The sequence below is a fragment of the Geospiza fortis genome, unplaced genomic scaffold (genome assembly GCF_000277835.1).
Source record: "Geospiza fortis unplaced genomic scaffold, GeoFor_1.0 scaffold284, whole genome shotgun sequence".
In the NCBI taxonomy this organism is placed as follows: Eukaryota; Metazoa; Chordata; class Aves; order Passeriformes; family Thraupidae; genus Geospiza; species Geospiza fortis.
Genome location: NW_005054508.1, coordinates 609,354 through 627,194, shown reverse-complemented (window position 1 = coordinate 627,194; position 17,841 = coordinate 609,354). Strand labels below are relative to the sequence as shown.

Here is a 17,841-nt window from a genome sequence, read left to right as displayed (position 1 = left end):
GGACCTCTCAGGTGTCATGGAAGGTGTCTGGGGGGGATGATTGAAGGGGTTGCTCAGGTTTGAGGAGGACAAACGAAGTATTGCTTGATGGCCTTACCAGTGTTACACTTTAATTCTTCAGGAGGTGTTTAAAACCCCAGAAATCTCCAATTTGCCTCTTTTTGCCTTCCAGGGCACCCCAGCGAGTCGGGTTCACTACAAGGTGGATGTTGTCCAGTTTCCCTACAGTGCCAGCATTTTTGAGGGGGAGGAAAACTCTGGACGTGTCGTCACCCGAGTGAACCTCAATGAAAAGCCCAGCACAGTGTTCAAGGTACAAATTCAGCTGCAGTGCCACAAAATTCCCTGGATTTGCTAGGATTCCTTTCACTATCGTGGCTCTCCTTTGTTTTCTTCTGTTCCATAGATTGATTCCAGAATCATTAAGGTTGGAAAATCAAACGCAACCTTTCATTGGATTTCCATGCAAAATTTCACTTCTGTTTGTTCTTTTGTTTCCATCTTTTTCTCCTGGCTTGTGTTTTGTGCCTTTGTGATTTCAGGAATGTCTTGAAGGGATGTGGTTGCACCTGTTGGGAGGGTGGGGAAAACAGGGAGGCAGCTTGGGGAACCCTCATTTTTCCCAAGTTCCCTTTCAACAGGGCTTTTGGGGAGAATTTGGGGAGAACTTTGTAAGAAGAGCTAGATGTCTTGTAAATAAAGTTACTGCACAGCTGGGTAGTTCAGGAGTTCCTGTTCATGAGTGTTTTAATGTAAAAATATTGATTTTAAGGAAACCTAAATTCCCATTTTGTTGTCACTGGTCCTAAAGATTCTGGAATGAATGAGTGTGGATTAAGGAATGATTTTAACGTAAATCAGTAGAGCATCTGCCCTTTAAGATCCATGAGGTAGTAAAAAATGGAAATAGAAGTGGGTCAGTAAGGAAAAAAAAAATATCCATAGTATCTTAGGTTTGATGTAATTTCCCTACTTGGAAACTTCCTTACGCTCATTAAAGTGTTTTCTTCTTCTTTCAGTTATTTTTTTTCTGAAATGAGGGTTAAAGAGAGGTTTATTTGCTCACCTTCCATGATGAGGAAGAAAGCTGTCCACTGTTTTCCACTCCTGAGTGTCCCATCAAGGGCTACTTGAGCTGGAGCAGTCCCTGGTTTAGGACAGTGCTAATTTAAGTCCTTTTAAGTTTCTAATTAATATAATAAAACCCAAGGGAGGAGAGGATTTTTTCTTGGTTAACATCACCAGAGTGGAACTCTTCTGTTGCTGCACTTGCTGTTTTTACTTCTTAGTACTTATTTTACTTCTGGTACTTATTTCCAAAACTGGGATCTCTCCCACACTGTTTCATATCAGGGCAGTAAATGAGATATTCAGCAGGGAATTACTTTTCAGAAAAATGTGGATTCTTAGGAAAAAAACACAGAGAAGGCTCCAGAAATCAGTGATGGGAACACTTGGAATTGGTATTTGCTTCAAGACCACTGGGCTTGTGCCTGCTGCTGAATTCTCTGGGAATTTTTCCAGTCACTATTTAACATCTGGATGATTTCTGCAATTATGTCTTGTACTGAAACAAAAAGGGTTATTGTGGAATAGCTTGGACTGGCAGAAATGAGTTGAAAATGTTGTGCTAGAATGAGGTACACGACCTGCCTCAGGTAGCAACCTCCAGAAATAAGGAAAAGATTTAGGGAGAAAACTGGAAAAAATGCCCATTGTTCCTTCTTCAGTTGGAGTCCACACACAAGAACACTTCATGGGAAGCTAAAAACAAATTAACCTGACGGTGCCAGCACAAAATTCTGAGTTAAATCATCAAATAGACATGAGAAAAGGTTTTTAAAAATCAGAATATTTATAACAGGCCTCATTTAAGAGAAAGTAATTTGGTCTTGTCCGTGTTTGAGCTTAGAGCATCTCTTTTCTGCAGAGGATGTTTTGGAGGGGGTTGGAAGTAATGTTAATTTTTTTATTCTAACATGAGCCTTTGGTTCTAGATATGAATGTCAGCAAGAGATAATTGTCAGCCAGGGCTTTTCCTGTTGGTTTTATTGGGAGTTACAGAATCATTGAGGTTGGAAAAGCCCTTCAGGATCATCGAGTCCAACCTGTGATCAATCCCCACCCAAGCGCTGAGTGCCACATCCAGGGGTTTCTTGGACACCTCCAGGGATGGGGACTCCACACTTCCCTGAGCAGCCCATTCCAATGTTTAACAACCCTTTCCAGGAATAAAATTCCTCCAGTTTACTGTGTTTCTGTAAATTTTCCAGCAGAGGTTCAACCTGAGGATGGCTGTCACCGTTTCCCTCCATGTTTTGTTCTTACGCCGCGTGTGACCTGCAGCAAAAGAAAATCACCTCTGATTTTTTTAGACCCTGCAAGTACCAGAATTGCTGAAAGTCAGGATGAAAAATGTTCTTTTGTGTAGTCAGAGCCTGATTTTCTGTGTTGTTTGTAGCTGGTGGTCATTGCCTACGATGATGGGGACCCAGTGAAGTTCAACAGCACCACGGTGGAAATTACGGTGCTGCAGCCCTCAGTCATCCCACGCTTCACACAGGATGAATACAGGTAAGGAGTTCATTCTCTCACCCTAAAACTGGTGTTTTTAAAGCCAAAATGAAGTCCTGCTTGAAGGCTAGTCTGAAACAGAACTACAAAAATACTCTGTTGTGGTGGAATTTTACTGTCTGAGCAGGTTGTCCCCAGTTGGAAAGATCTGGGCTGATGGTGATGGTGAGGGGAGATTTGCTTGAAATTTTCCCCTCAGAAGTTGTTGAAAATATCAGTCATTTGGATAAACAAATTTAATGTGCTGGAACTGGGACTAGGATCACCAGGGCTCTAGTGGAGTGTGTTTTGACCCTCTACACCATTTTTGTGGGGCATTTTTTGATCCTTTACACCATTTTTGTGAGGCATGGGAGGACTCTGACCCAACCTCTTCAATGTTAGAAGTGCAGGTGATGGTTATTATCACCACAGAGACATGATTTCATATATTTACCCTCTGACAGTTCATTATCATTGACCTCAGTGTCTTAAAATTGATCAAAAGCAAACCAAAAAGTGGGCTGATTAGTTTGATAATTTTGTAGCAGAGAATGTGTTTGATGAATTTGACATCTGTACAATAATAGGAAATGATAAGATCAGGGCAAGCAGCTTCAAGATATCAAGAAATTGCAATGTATTCTCTCTATGCCGCTGTAGTGACATAATCAGCAGCAGAATGTAGAGGGGTTTGTACAGATATTTCCAAATGCAAGGACTGCAGGGAATCAGAATCAGAAATTGAATATAAATTGTCTTCAGTAAGCCCTAAAGGATGGGCTTGTTCAGCTATTTAAACAAGTTTAGACAAAAAATCATTATCTGTGCTGTATTTGTCCTCATGATTTGAGTATTAGCATATTTCCCACTTAAAGAAATGAAAAACAGCAAAAACATGCCTCTCTTCTCCTAATTTTATATTTAACTTGGAACAGATATGAAATCTGAAGGACAGGTGCAAAATGACAAACTTTGCATTTGATAATAATCCTTTGCTGAAGGGTTTCTCGAGAGAGAGAAATTGTTCCTGCTGCTCCCTGCAGTTCCTGAGGTATCTCCAGAGGTGTGCGGTGTTTGCTGCATTACTTTGGGTAATGTAGCAATTAAAAGCATGTCCATGTGGGACTGGGATTTCAGATCAGGGCAGGCAGGTGTCTGCTGGAGCAAACTTGCTGTGGAGCAAGTCCAGAGAGGGCTCAGAAATTGCTGAGGGGTCTGGAGCAGCTTCCCTGTGGATCCAGGCTAGGAGAGATGGGAATGCTCAGCCTGGAGAAGGGAAGGGTGTGTGGAGACCTCATAGCTCCTTCCAGGGGCTGAAAGGACACAGGGCAGCTGGAGAGGGACCCTGCAACAGCAACCGGAGTGACAGGACACATGGAATGGCTTCCCACTGCCAGAGGGGAAATTCAGATGGGATATTGGGAATTAGGAATTGTTCCCTGGGAGGGTGGGCAGGCCCTGGCACAGGGTGCCCAGAGCAGCGGGGGCTGCCCCTGGATCCCTGGCAGTGCCCAAGGCCAGGCTGGACACTGGGGCTTGGAGCAGCCTGGGACAGTGGAAGGTGTCCCTGCCCATGGAATGAGGTGGCCCTGGATGGGATTTGAAGTCCCTTCCAACCCAAACCAGTCTGGGATTCTTTGATTTCTGAGCTTGTCTTGATCTCCAGTTCTATCCCAGGAGCTGGGAATGTTTTTTCACTACAGTGAAGAACTCTTGCAGTACAAAGTGCCTTGTAGCCCATAATACCTTTTGATGACAACACCTGGATAAGCCAGGTTATCTTTGTGTCCCTGTGAACTCTTCAGGATTATCTGGACAGCCTGCTTTCCCTTTCCAACTAAGAAGCTCTTAAAATCTTTTGGGGACAGTAAAGGCAGTTATTCATTTTCCTCAAAGTCAAAAATGAAATTAAAACAACCCCAGAAGTTTCTGATTCAGCTCTGAGACTCTCAGATATTTGGGAGCAGGACTAGTGTTGGTTCCTAAGGTTTTCAGGGACTGTCACACTCTGCAGGCCGTGCTTTGTGTTTGGTTTGTTGGCAGTGATGCAAGCTGGAGCTGGCAGGTGTCACAGGCCCTCATTTTCCAGTGACATGGGATATCTTTAGGGTGAAAGGCAGCACAGAGCAGTGGTGCCCCTTGCAAAATGAAAAGCTGCTGGATGTGGGTGCTTGAACTTCAGATGGATTGAGAATTAGTGGCTTTAGAGTGGATTAGTATTGATCTTTGTTTTTCTAATTATCATAATCTGGGTGATTCCAGCGCTGTTCTGGAGCTGGTTTACAAACTTCCTTCCTGTGTATTTAGGGAAAGGTCAGAGTTGAACAGTTTTACAGCATAAAGCTGCAGCCTGTGCTACAAAATCAAAAACAAATACAAAATAGAGCGAAAGCAGATGGCACGAGCAGAAAGGGAGATGAAAGTGCCACTCTGCCTTGAGCTGACCTGCAGAGCCTGGCAGCTCTGCCAGAGGAACACCAGCACTGCTTGGAGCCCTCTGCACACCCAGGGAGACTTTGATTGATCATTATCTGTGTCCAGAGTGACTTCCAGAGGAGACACCAGTCAAGTGCATGAAGGCAGAGTGGTGTTTATTCACCAGCTCTCCCTCTGCAATATTGCATCATTTAGGGCAAATTAATTGGTCTCTTTTCCCCCCCACCTTCTTTGTTTGGAATGTAAATTATTCTGGAGACTTCTAAACACTGCTGTGCTCCCCATACTGAACAGCAAAGGTCAGCTGAGGGCTCTGAGATCCAGAAAATATAGAATGGAGCAGCTGATTTACAATAAGTGGGGAATAAAATATGGTTCCTTTGTGAGGAACTGTGAGAGGTCTGGTGGAAGGCACGGACATGTCCAGTGTCTGCAGCCCTGGGTTGGTGGGGACAGTGAGATTTTCTACATCCCTGCCCCAAACAGGGTGAGAAATTCACACAGTTTATTAAATGTTTTTAATGCTGGTTGTGATCTCTGCTTTGTACCAGCAAAATTGTCTCTGGATAAAGAACTGTGCAATTCCAGAGTGGTTTGGGTTGGGAGGGACCTTAAAGTTCATCTCATTCCACCCCTGCCATGGGCAGGGACACCTTCCACTATCCCAGGTTGCTCCAAGCTTGTCCAGCATCCTTTGGATACTTCCAGCCATAGCTCCTCTGGGCAACCAAAAAAAAAAGAAGGTTAAAACCTAATAAACCAAATAAATCAATGTTTTGAGAAAAAAAAATTCCCTTTCCCAAGCTCTTCTTTATTTTGTCCTGACTTCACCCAGATCACCTCTGGATCAAGGATTTAATCCAAAACTTTCCATTACTTCACAACAACTTATGGCAGCACTTTCATTTCTTAATTAACAGATATTAATTAGTAGCGCTATGAAACAGCGGAGACCAGATGTAACTGGAACCTCAGATGAATATAAAGAGGTATTTTTAGCAAGCCTGTCCTCTTTATGAGCACGTCCTCAATTTAAAACAGTAAAAGTTGAAAGGGATTTGGGGTCTTTTTGGTGTTGTGTTAATTAATAAATTCCACATCCTCTGCAAGGGGAAGGTCATTGCTCGTAGCTGGAGCAGGGAATGGGATGGGAACCAGGAGCAGCATCATTGCTTCCTAATTAGTGCCTGTGGGCACATTAACCAGGTGTTCAGTCATTCCAGAACAGGAAAAATGGGGAATTTTGCAAACTTACAGCTTCTGTTAGTGTTGCATTACAGCTCCCCAGCCTGTCAGAAAAGATGTGTCCAGTTGCCCAGCAATCTGAAGTTTTATGGGGAAATATGGGAAGCTGTGAATTCCAGGCTGTAACTCAATGTAAGTGTAGTGTGGCATTTTATTTAATTTTATTTCTCTCCCAGCACCAGCACTGCTGTGGAAATGTGTTCTGCCTAAAAAGGGAGATCCGGGAACATGTGGAGCTTGCTGTCCCTCGGTGGAAGAGGTGTCATAATGTTTTCCACCCAATTAAATCCTTCAGTACTGGACTCAAACACCATCCAAGCAAAAGGATTTCACCAAAAAAAATCATGGAGCTGTATCAGGAGCCATTATTCCAAGAGATATTCCCCAGTTCTCTGGTTTCCTGCTGTTCACTCGGACAGTTTCCCTTGTTGGAAATTAGGGAATGGGGAACCCTGCAGAGTGACAGTGAGGGTAGGGGGTGTCATTGCATGGTTGGAATCTCTGTAATTTGGTGCTCCCTTCAGAAAGGTGGAAAAAGCATCCAAGGTGCTCTGGGTTGGAGCTCAGGAGTTGCAAAGTTCCAGCTTGGGATATTCCATGGTTCTCAATATCTGAGAATCTCAATTCTCAATTCTCATTTCCATGGTTCTCGATATCTGTGAATGGCTGAGGCCTTGATGAATCAGAGAATTCCAGAATGGTTTCAGCTGGAAGGGACTTTAAATCCCATCCAGTGCCACCCCTGCCATGGGCAGGGACACCTTCCACTGTCCCAGGCTGCTCCAAGCCCATCCAACCAGGCCTTGGACACTTCCAGGATATCAATTCCACCTTAGATGCTTTTCTTTAAACCTCTGGAAGTTTCCCTTTTCCCCTCCTAGCAGAACTCCCTGGGATTTTCCCCTGTTAGGGATCATTTTTCCCCTCAGGAATCATTTTTCCTTTCTTGCTAGAATCCACAGGGGGTTATTTTTGTCCCTCAAAATATTTTGTTTAATGCTGGTCGATTCCATTTGGATCATCCTTTTCCCAGCATATCCAAGTCCTACTGCTGCTTTTCCCACCTTTTCTAGGGTGGAATTTACATTTTATTCAGGGAAGACCACAGGCAACCTTCTAGTTGCAGCATTTTTGAAATGTGGGGGTAAAAGCAGTCATTGTTTTCCTCACATTTAAGCTGGAACTTCCAACATACATTTGGAATTTGCATCTCACATCAGTGGCAGCTTGGATTCAGGAAAATGTGTGTGATTTTCCCTTTGGAATCACTGGTTTAGAGTGATTTTTTTTGCTGGTACTTTTTTGGTTTGTAATAAAAAAATTAGCAAATGTGATTATAAAGTTAAATTATTTCTACAGCAGGTACTGAAGCAGGATTTGCCATGGAAAAATTAGGGAGAGAGTTACAGGAAAAAGATCCTTTTCCCCCTACTTTTCCTTGTGTTAGTAGTGCTGATTGCATTTTATTAAAACCCTAAGTTTCTTTATACCAAATGAAAAGGAAACTAGAATTTTAGGAATTATCTTTCAAAGGAAATAGTTTTGGTGGGATGTTTCCTGGGGAAGAGGAAAGCACAGGGGGGAAGCCTTTCCAAGGCTGAGGGCCAAATCTCCCAACACTACATTAATGAAATGTAGGAATAAATCACTCTATGTGTGGATATGGAACTGAAATTATCCATCATTTTAGTCTTAAACCCCATTGGTGTCCAGCAATGTGTTTTCCTTCCAGCCATGTTATCCTTGGAATTCATCCCATCAGTCTGACCAATCCAAGTGTGTGACTTTACCTTACTTTGGGCTTGGTGGGCATTTTTCCCTCTTTTTTTTCTTTGCTTCTGCAGAATATTGCCAGGAATATTCCTGCTTTTGTGGCCTCATATTTAATTTGGGAAGGTTGGAAGGGTAACATGAGCACAGAGAGGTCAGGAGAGCAAAACCTGACATTTGGGTTAAAATACAATAGGTTAAGACAGGATCACAGGAGCAATGTCCAGACTCCCTTGTCATTTGTCTTGGAGATAAATACCATGGGAAGGTCAGAGTGCCTCCAACCAATCTGGGAATTGAGACAGAAAGGCAGGATATCAAGTCCAGGAAGGAATATGTGACACTCTGAAGATAAAACTGCTTAATAAATACAACTAATTAAGACAAAAATATTATTTTCCAGAAAAAAAAAATTATCATTGCCTGGAACAAGCTGTTCAGGTAGTTCCTAGGAAAGCAAAAACTTGGTAAATTGATGGATTATTGCTCTAAAACATGTATAAAAGTTGATAAAATGATAGTTTATTGCTCTAAAATATGTCCAGGTCTGTCTTTTTTGAGCAAGCAGAGGTGCCAAGGTAGTTTTTATGTGCTGGTGAAAGGGTTAAAACAGCTGCCATGGAGATCATGGAATTCCAAACTGGTTTGGGTTGGAAGGGACCTTAAAGCCCATCCAGTGCCACCCCTGCCATGGGCAGGGACACCTTCCACTGTCCCAAGATGCCCCAAGCCCTGTCCAACCTGGCCTTGAAGGTGTTTTAGGGATCCTTTCCAGGGATCCAGGGGCAGCCACAGCTGCTCTGGCTCTCCCACCACCCTAAAAATAAAAATACTCTCAATGCTAATCAAGTTGAGGTGAGCAATTTAATTAAACAGCACCAAAACTTAATTTTTCTAAGTTTCTACAGACCTCCATAAATTAAAATATAAATATATAAAAATATTTTGTATTATAATATTCTATATAAATAGATATAAAATATAAAGTCCACAAAGTAAAGGCAACTGAAGTTGCTCATATGGAGTCCATTCACATCCCACTATTAAGCTTCAGCTCTAAACCAATTTTCCAAATTATTATTGGGTTTGCTGGCTTGAAATTTAATTTTTTATTAAATCTCACATTCATGCTTTTGGAGATAGACAAGTTTCATGGTGAATTTAAAGCATATTGGCTATCAGGCAAATTGAAAAAGGGCTGGGAGTGATGTGTTTAGCACAGGGAAAAAGAAGCAGCAGAAATGTAGAGAGGAAAAGTTAAAATTTCACTTGGACACTTCCAGTAGTTGTGCCTGCAATGTATTTGAGACGTGCTCAGTCTCTCTTTCCCACTCTGAACAAGACACAGATAATTAAGATATAGCAAATTCAGTGATTTTTTTTTAATTGTATTTATTTTCAGTATGTTTGTGCACAAACAATGTCTTAATTTTAATCCCGCTCTTCTTTGTGGTCGCTTTGTTTATTTTCTGAGGGATAAATGCATTTTGTGGTTTCATACTCAAAGAAATCAACGAGGTCTCTCCTGGTCTCCATCCCATCCTGGATGCTCCCAAGATATCATTTGTTATTCCTGTGGAAAAGTTAAAGTGCCTAAATGCCACATTGCTGTGATGGTCATGGAAAAAAAATTAGATTGGAAATGGATGAAACAGATTCAAGTTGTCACGGTCAAAGGGTGGTTGTGTGGAGAAGGGGAGATTAAAACTCTGGATGTGGGATGGGGATTAAAGTGGGTGTTAATTGTGGTTTATCCCTAAGGTTTGTGGGATGCAGGTGGATTTTATCATTTATTGCAAGGGACATTCTCGCATCCAGGGATGGAATGGATGTGGATCCTGGGCATGGGAGTTTTGGGAAGGAATTGGAAATCACAGGTTTGAGAAGGTGGGCAGTTCAGAAGTTCAGAAAGGAACCATTTCATTGGAAATCTTTAAAATATTTCAAAGCAATTCCAGGGATGGGGCTGGAGCCCCAGGAGGGGCTGAGGGAGCTGGCAAGGGGCTCAGCCTGGAGCAAAGGAGGCTCAGGGGGACCTTGTGGCTCTGCACAACTCCCTGCCAGGAGGGGACAGCCAGGGGGGTCGGGCTGTGCTGCCAGGGAACAGGGACAGGACAAGGGGAAAGGGCCTCAGGCTGGGCCAGGGGAGGCTCAGCTTGGCCAGCAGCAGGAATTTCTGCATGCAAAGGGTGCTCAGGCCTTGGCAGGGGCTGCCCAGGCAGCTTTGCAGTGCCCAGCCCTGCAGGTGCTGGTAAACTGTGTGGATGTGGCACTTGGGGACATGGTTAGTGGTGAGCAGGGTGGGGCTGGTTCATGGTTGGACTTGATGATCTGGGAGGTCTTTTCCATCCTTAACAATTCTGGTTCCATGGAGCCAGCCCTGGGCTGGAAAGCAGAGACACGCCCAGGTGACAGTGACACACCAGCCCCACCCAGGTGACACTGACAAACCAATCCCTTCACCCTCCCTGCTCCCAGGTGTTGAGCTCACAGAAATTCCCTTCCCTTCTACTCCCATGGGGGTTTTCTCATCCTTTTCTGGGTGGTTTGGGCTGGATTCTCCTGCTTTCCTCTTCCCACAAAAATTCCAGCTTTTATCATCCAGGGATGCAAAATTATGGCATTAAAACACCTTTGCCTGTGCCCTAAAGCACCTTCAAATAATATGTCAGGGGAGAAAAAGCACCATTATTCATCTTAGCCATTCAAACATTGGAAAACAAGGAATTTATTCCCTTAGAAAGGTTATTAGAGCTGGAAGCACGGGATAAAGAGCAGGATATAAGAAATTGGATGTGATCTTTTGCTGTTTTGCTTCTCCACAGTCCAGAGGAATGCTCTGAAGGGATGAGCTGGGTGTTTTACTGCAGCTGATGCATTGCTCCTGTTGTTCCCAATCCCTGGAATTAAAGGAAAGGAATGAAATCAGTGCAATTATCATGGGGGGGAGTGGGGGGTGCTGTTCTTCCCCCTCCCTCTAGAGCAAACACAAAACCTCTCACTAATTATTATTGATTTGTCAATCCATTGGATTCAGCGCTGGCAGAGGGATCTATAAGGTCATTCCCACTGCACAAATATCCTGGAATTGTGCTGGGAATGAAATGCAGGGCTTTTGTAACACTCCCACACCTTTAGAAGACAAAGGAAACAAAATCATCTATAATGCAGCATAAAAAGGGCATTTTCCTCTCTGACCTCATCAAAAGAACTCCAGCTTTAAATGCTTCCACCTTTGGTAGGTTTTCCCCCCTGTCTTTCCTGCCTTTTGGCATCTTTTTAATCCCTAAGATTAGCATTTGCATTGGTTAAATGCACCTTAAAAAGCTTTTCATAGCAATGGTTTAAGAGCTTAATAAATTAAGGAGCAATTTTATTCCAACCACTGACGCAGAACAGTGGGAGCAGAGGGATCTGCTCCAGGCATATGAGTTTGAGTAAAAGGGGATTTTTCCATCTGTGAAAAAAAAGAGGAGATCACTGTTATGTTGCATGATCCAAAACTTAATTCCATATATTCATTATTCTTAAATTTTTCTAGGAAGTTCAAAGCAGTATTGATTCCAAAGGAAATGTTTGTAAGGCAGACTTCAAGGGAAGATTGGCCACTTGTTGGTGGGAGAAGTTTGGTTTCAGCAGTTGGGATTGTGTCCTGGGGTCCCAACTTTGATATAATCATGGAATATCCTGAGTTGTAAGGGACACACAAGGATTATTGATCCCAGCTCCTGGCCCTGCCCAGACACCCCAACAATCCCACCCTGTCCCTGTGAGCATTGTCCCATCACTCCTGGAGCTCTGGCAGCCTCGGGGCTGTGCCCATTCCCTGCCCTTAGAATGGGAAAATGTGCTGAGGGGTGGAGGGTTTGAAAACCACCTGGAAGATAACAGGGGACAGTGATTAAATATTCATGGAATCACAGAATTATTTAGGTCTGAAGAGACCCCTGGGATCATCCAATCAAACTGTTCCCCCAGCACTGCCAGGGCCACCACCAGACCTTGTCCCCAGGTGCCATTTGGCCTTCCGAACACCTCCATGATATTCCCTGGAAAGAAGCAGCTGTAGATTCTGTCCAGAATTTTGAAGATCAGTGCACAACTGATCGCCAAACTCAGGAGCCTCTCAGAGCAGATCCTCATCTGGTGTTTATTTTGTTCTCTATGGAATGAGTGTAATTTTTAAAAATTGAAAACATCTGCATAATACATTAAAAAAAAAATCTACATTCATAGATGAGTGTCAAAACTTCCTTCTAAATTGATTTTGAAGAGTTTGAAGCATGAATTCAACCACTGCTTGCCATGAGGAAAATCTGAGGAGGAGGATTTGAGATGAGCTCAAGCCTCACACTTCTTGAAATTGTTTGGATTGCTGATTTAAGGACAACAGCTCAGAACCATGAAATGGTTTGGGTTCCAAGGGCCTCAAATCCCATCCAGTGCCACCCCATCCCATGGGCAGGGACACCTTCCACTGTCCCAGGCTGCTCCAAGCCCTGTCCAACCTGGCCTTGGGCACTGCCAGGGATGCAGGGGCAGCCCCAGCTGCTCTGGGCACCCTGTGCCAGGGCCTGCCCACCCTTACAGTGGTTGGGTAGCCTTGGGTTGCAGTTCATATCCTGAAAAGCATCCTGGATTTTGGTACGAAAATGTGCTGGCAGGAGAATTTTTGGATCTTTGTGAAGAGTGGGAATTCCCGCGGAGGTGTCCCCAATGTGATTCCTGTTTAAGGCATGGAATTTTACCCGTGAATTAGTTTTCCTGTGTGGTTTTCTGACAGATTATGGAGTTTTCTTAGTAGACTTGAATATATTCAAGATCTATTATAAAAGAGATCTATATATATATAAAGTGTATATAGAAAAGATCTATTTTGTCTTTTATTTCCAATTTACCAGGCTGTAGTGGTTCTTGTTTCTCATTATTCCCTGCTTTCCCACCTCTCAGACCCACGAATCATTACATCTTTATGTTGCCACCCCTTGTCTATTGGACTTCTCAGTGACTTTTGCATTCTCAAAGGTCAAACATTTTCCTTTTAATATGATTTTTCCTCATAACAGATCCTTTGGCAGATGAATAGGTGGAGGCCATACTGACCTGAGGGATAAGTGTCAATGATCTGCTGCTCAGGAATGTAACACAGATCCTTCTGTCCCACTCTGCAGGCCTCCCCCAGTGAGTGAAAATGCCCCGCAGGGAACCGTGGTCACCGTGGTCACCGCGGCCGCCTTGAACCAGACAGTGGTGTACTCCATTGTGTCAGGGAATGAGGAGGGTAAGTGTAATCATATTTATATTCATATTCATGTTTCAGTCTTGTGGGAATGGGGAACCAGAGATCTGCAAGAAATTGTGGAGGGGTAAAGCTGCTGAGGTGAGTCACAGAATCATTACGGGTGGAGAAGAACTCTCAGGTCAGGGAGGTGAAATCCCACCTCATCTAGACAAGCAGGAGGGAATTCCAGGGCTGGAAGAGACTGACAAGAAAGCTGCAGAGGGACTTTTTGTAAAGAACAGGATAAGGGGGAATGGCTTCAGGCTGGAACAGAGAAGTTTAGATGGGATAGAAGGAATTGTCCCCTGGCAGGGTGGGCAGGCCCTGGCACAGGGTGCCCAGAGCAGCTGGGGCTGCCCCTGCATCCCTGGCAGTGCCCAAGGCCAGGCTGGACTTTGGGGTTTGGAGCAGCCTGGGACAGTGGAAGGTGTCCCTGCCCATGGCAGAGGTGACACTAGATGGGCTTTAAGGTGCCTTCCCACCCAAACCATTCTATGTTTCTGTATCTACCATTACCAAGCCTTTGGAGATAAGCTAAAGATCAGATTAATTAGCAAAATTATGAGAAAATCTTTCTCACTGATGTGGAAATTCCTGTGGATGCCATATAGTGTGAGTCCCTGGCACATCAAAATAAAAACATAAATAGCTTTGATGGAATTGACTTGCTTAAAAATCTGATTTAAGGGATTATGGACTCAGCCATGCTGCAACAAATATTGGATTAGAGCCTGATATCCAAACAAAACATCCTGCTGGGATACTCTCCGTGATCCACCTGGACATCTTGACAAAATAACACAGAAGTACTGGGAGGGATGTAAAGAATTCCCCATCCCATCCTCCTTTTTGTGAGATTGGGCTCTTTGTCTTGTCCCATCTTTCCATTTATATTCAAGTCCTGTGCAGGAAGCTGTGCTCCCTGATCCTTTGGGTCCCTTTCAGCTCAAGATATTCTCTGATTCTGTGATGCTGGGTTGGTTATTCCAGTAGCAGGGCAGATCAAGCCATTCTGCTGCTTAAAAATATCTTCAAAGATGAGCTAGGTGGGGTTTTCCAAGAGGGAGGGAGGCAGGGAGGGAATGACTTGCTTGGCAGTGTCACAGAATTGTGTCATCCATCCCCAAAATAAACCCCTTGGGCATTGAAAATCCCTGTTTATGCGTCTCATAAAGTTCCTGTGTTTTTGCTGGCTTCCAGATGTGTTTGCCATTAACAACAGAACAGGAGTGATCTCTGTGAAAAAGCCTCTGGACTATGAAAGGGTCCAAAGTTACGAGCTCCGAGTGCAGGCAGACTCGCTGCAGGTGGTGAGGTCCAACCTGAGGGTGCCCTCCAAAAGTAAGTGTCAAAAATCTTTCCTTTGCCATCTTTTTCACACAGATATTGCTGGTGTTTGCTCAGAGGGCTGAAACTGCTCTCCAGGGACCTTGCTGTGTTTTAGGGGGGTTGTGGTGATGATGGGATCACAGCCCATGGAGAATTTTAGGATCTCTCAGCCTGACTTGCCCAGAGCAGCTGGGGCTGCCCCTGGCAGTGCCCAAGGCCAGGCTGGACAGGGCTTGGAGCAGCCTGGGACAGTGGAAGGTGTCCCTGCCCATGGCAGGGGTGGCACTGGGTGGGTTTGTAGATCCTTTGCAACCCAAACCACTCTGGGATTCTGTGTTAGTTGAAGGTGCTCAAATATTTGGGAACATGCCATAAATCTTGGGGATGGGCTGAGACACTGTACAGGGGTTGCAGTTCCCATACCTTCATCTTTCCAATGCTACCCACAGAACCAGCAGGAGATTTTGGGATTTTGAGCCTGGACTATCCTGGATATTTCTTTTTCCTTGAGTAAGGATTGAGTGTGTGGGGTGTGACACATCAGGGTTAATCAGTGGTCAGGAGCTTGGCTTTGTTAAGAGCAGGGTGAGATCTTGTGCAGGTTTAGCCACCATCAAGGATGTACCTGCCAGAGCTGCCTGTTTCTTCTTGAGCTTGGGAGAAATCCAGGTAAGGTTATATCCATAGAAATGCAGCCAAGGAATACCCAGCGAGCAGATCAGGCTCCCATGAAGCACACAGCTTTCTCCAAACCTTCCTGACATGGCTGAAGACACAAGGCAGTCAGCAGGTCCTTCCCTCCATTCCCTCTTCTGACTCACACTCCGCACTAGGGCAGCTCTCCCAGCTGAGCAACACTTCCAAAAAAGTGATGGCTGAATTACTTTATTCAGGAATGCTTGATAATGATTGGGGTTTGAATTCAGGCCAGTTTAAAGGAGCACAAGCTGGGTGCCTTTGGCTCTCCATGAGTATGCAACACATCTATTCCTTAGAATATACACTGTGCTGCAGGGATGTCTAAAGAATTTGATAAATACATATATATTTAAAATACTTTAGTAGTGTCTGGCCAGCTGAATCACTTATGACTTCGTGATGGAGATCCTTTGATCTCTGAGTTTGATTCCTGCATTTATACAATGAATTCCTTTCCATTTTCTTGGCACTTTGTTTATTTTTGAGGAGTTTTAATCAGGTTAAACACTACTTCTGAGTTTCAGAGCACTGAGTTGATGAGCTGCAGTGGGAGGAGATGGGGCACAATTAACACATCACTGTGGGCTTTGCTGAGGTTGAACTGATGAACCACTTTGGAGCTGGGTGACTTGGAATGCACAGCCCCAGGATTATGCAACACTGAATCAATACAGAGCTGTGACACCCACTGGCAGTGACCTGCTGCCAGTTCTGGTCTTGGATACCCCTGAATCTGTGGAATTTGTTCTGAAATTTGTTAGTGACCTGCTCTGGAGCTGCAGGGATTTCTGAGCTCCTCACTTCAAGACACACATTGAGCGTGTCCAGGGCAGGGAACGGAGCTGGGTAAGGGGCTGGAGCCCCAGGAGGGGCTGAGGGAGCTGGCAAGGGGCTCAGCCTGGAGCAAAGGAGGCTCAGGGGGACCTTGTGGCTCTGCACAACTCCCTGCCAGGAGGGGACAGCCAGGGGGGGTCGGGCTGTGCTGCCAGGGAACAGGGACAGGACAAGGGGAAAGGGCCTCAGGCTGGGCCAGGGGAGGCTCAGCTTGGCCAGCAGCAGGAAATTCTCCACTCGGAATTTCTGCATGCAAGGGGTGCTCAGGCCTTGGCAGGGGCTGCCCAGGCAGCTTTGCAGTGCCCAGCCCTGCAGGTGTCCCAGGAAGGGCTGGAGGTGGCACTCAGTGCTCTGGGCTGGGCACAAGGTGGGCACTGGGCACAGCTGGGACTCCATGGGCTGGCAGGGATTTTCCAGCCTCAGGGATCCTGGGGTTCTGTAAATAACACAGCCCTGACAAACTGCTCAGCCAGCACACAGGCCTGAATGTCACAAAGCTCAGAGGCTGGGTATCAAACTGTTTTCAGTCATGGTATTATAGGAAATAATTATGGAGAAGTAGGAGCTGGAGTTTCCATCTGTGCAGGGGAAAAGTGAAAGTGCATTAAGTGTAACTGAGCTTGTCATTCAGTGATGGTGCCAGGTGATAGCATGGCAATAACTGAATAAATGTATGAGGAGAGAAAGTAAATTGAGACGTCCTTTGGAATATGAGAACATAAAATTGGTGACTTAAACTGGGGGTTTCATAGATGATGCTAAATCATGCAAAGTCACATTCTTGTTTTCAGCACAGCCAAGCTCATTAAAGAAGTTACTTTAACTGAAACTTCATGATATGAAATTGCTGTGTTGTTTTACTTCATTTGAGTGGAAGGTGAGCTGGGTTGGGTGATGAGGATGACTTGAAAAGCTTGGAGTTCTTCTTGAGGATTCTGATGATGCTGAGCCCTGAAGGACTTTCAATATGAATGGAGTTTGGACAATGCTGTCTGGCACAGGGTGGGATTTTTGGGGCTGTCCTGTGCAGGGCCAGGAGCTTCACTTGATGCTCCTTGAGGTAAGAGGGTAAAGGGTAGGAGGAGCAAAAGGATTTGTGTGGAAGCAGAGGGAGCAGCAAAGAGAAAGCGCTGCCTAAATACAGGGACACAGAGCATTGGAGCAGGATGGACAAGGAGGGGCAAAGAGAGGCTTTCACCTCCCAGTTCAACCTGGTCCCAGTTGTAGAACTGTAGAACATGGATTGGTGGGCATGTCCAGAGCAGCTGTGGCTGCCCCTGGATCCCTGGAAGTGTCCAAGACCAGGTTGGACAGGGCTTGGAGCAGCCTGGGACAGTGGAAGGTGTCCCTGCCCATGGTACGGGTGGGTCTAGATGGGATTTAAGGTCTCTTCCAACCCAATCCATTCCATGATTCGGTGATTTCACATTCCTAGAGATGCAAAGATAATGACAGAACCCCGTGGTGGCTTTTCCTGTATTTAAGAGGCATTAGTTGACTGGGTGACAAGGTGGAGATTGGTCACAGGGTCATGCTCCATGATCTTGGAGGTCCTTTCCAACCTGGATGATTCTATGACAGGACCGTGTTGGACACAGTTTTTATCTTGCTGTCAGAAGATTTGAAAACAAAATCACCCTTCCATTGATTATTTCCATGTTTTATCCAGTCAGGTAGAACGGTTTGTCACC

The 17,841-nt window shown here is 44.8% G+C and overlaps 1 protein-coding gene across 1 annotated transcript in view; it reads left to right on the top strand.

The window, feature by feature from the left end:
* The window catches only part of PCDH15 (protocadherin related 15), a 518,357-nt gene that overhangs the window by 445,368 nt on the left and 55,148 nt on the right, over positions 1 to 17,841 (top strand). Inside the window, exons 25-28 of the mRNA XM_031063502.1 lie at positions 173 to 313; positions 2,462 to 2,574; positions 13,179 to 13,288; positions 14,489 to 14,629. Of these exons, the coding sequence (XP_030919362.1) occupies positions 173 to 313; positions 2,462 to 2,574; positions 13,179 to 13,288; positions 14,489 to 14,629 (505 nt within the window). The remainder of the gene's footprint in view (positions 1 to 172; positions 314 to 2,461; positions 2,575 to 13,178; positions 13,289 to 14,488; positions 14,630 to 17,841) is intronic.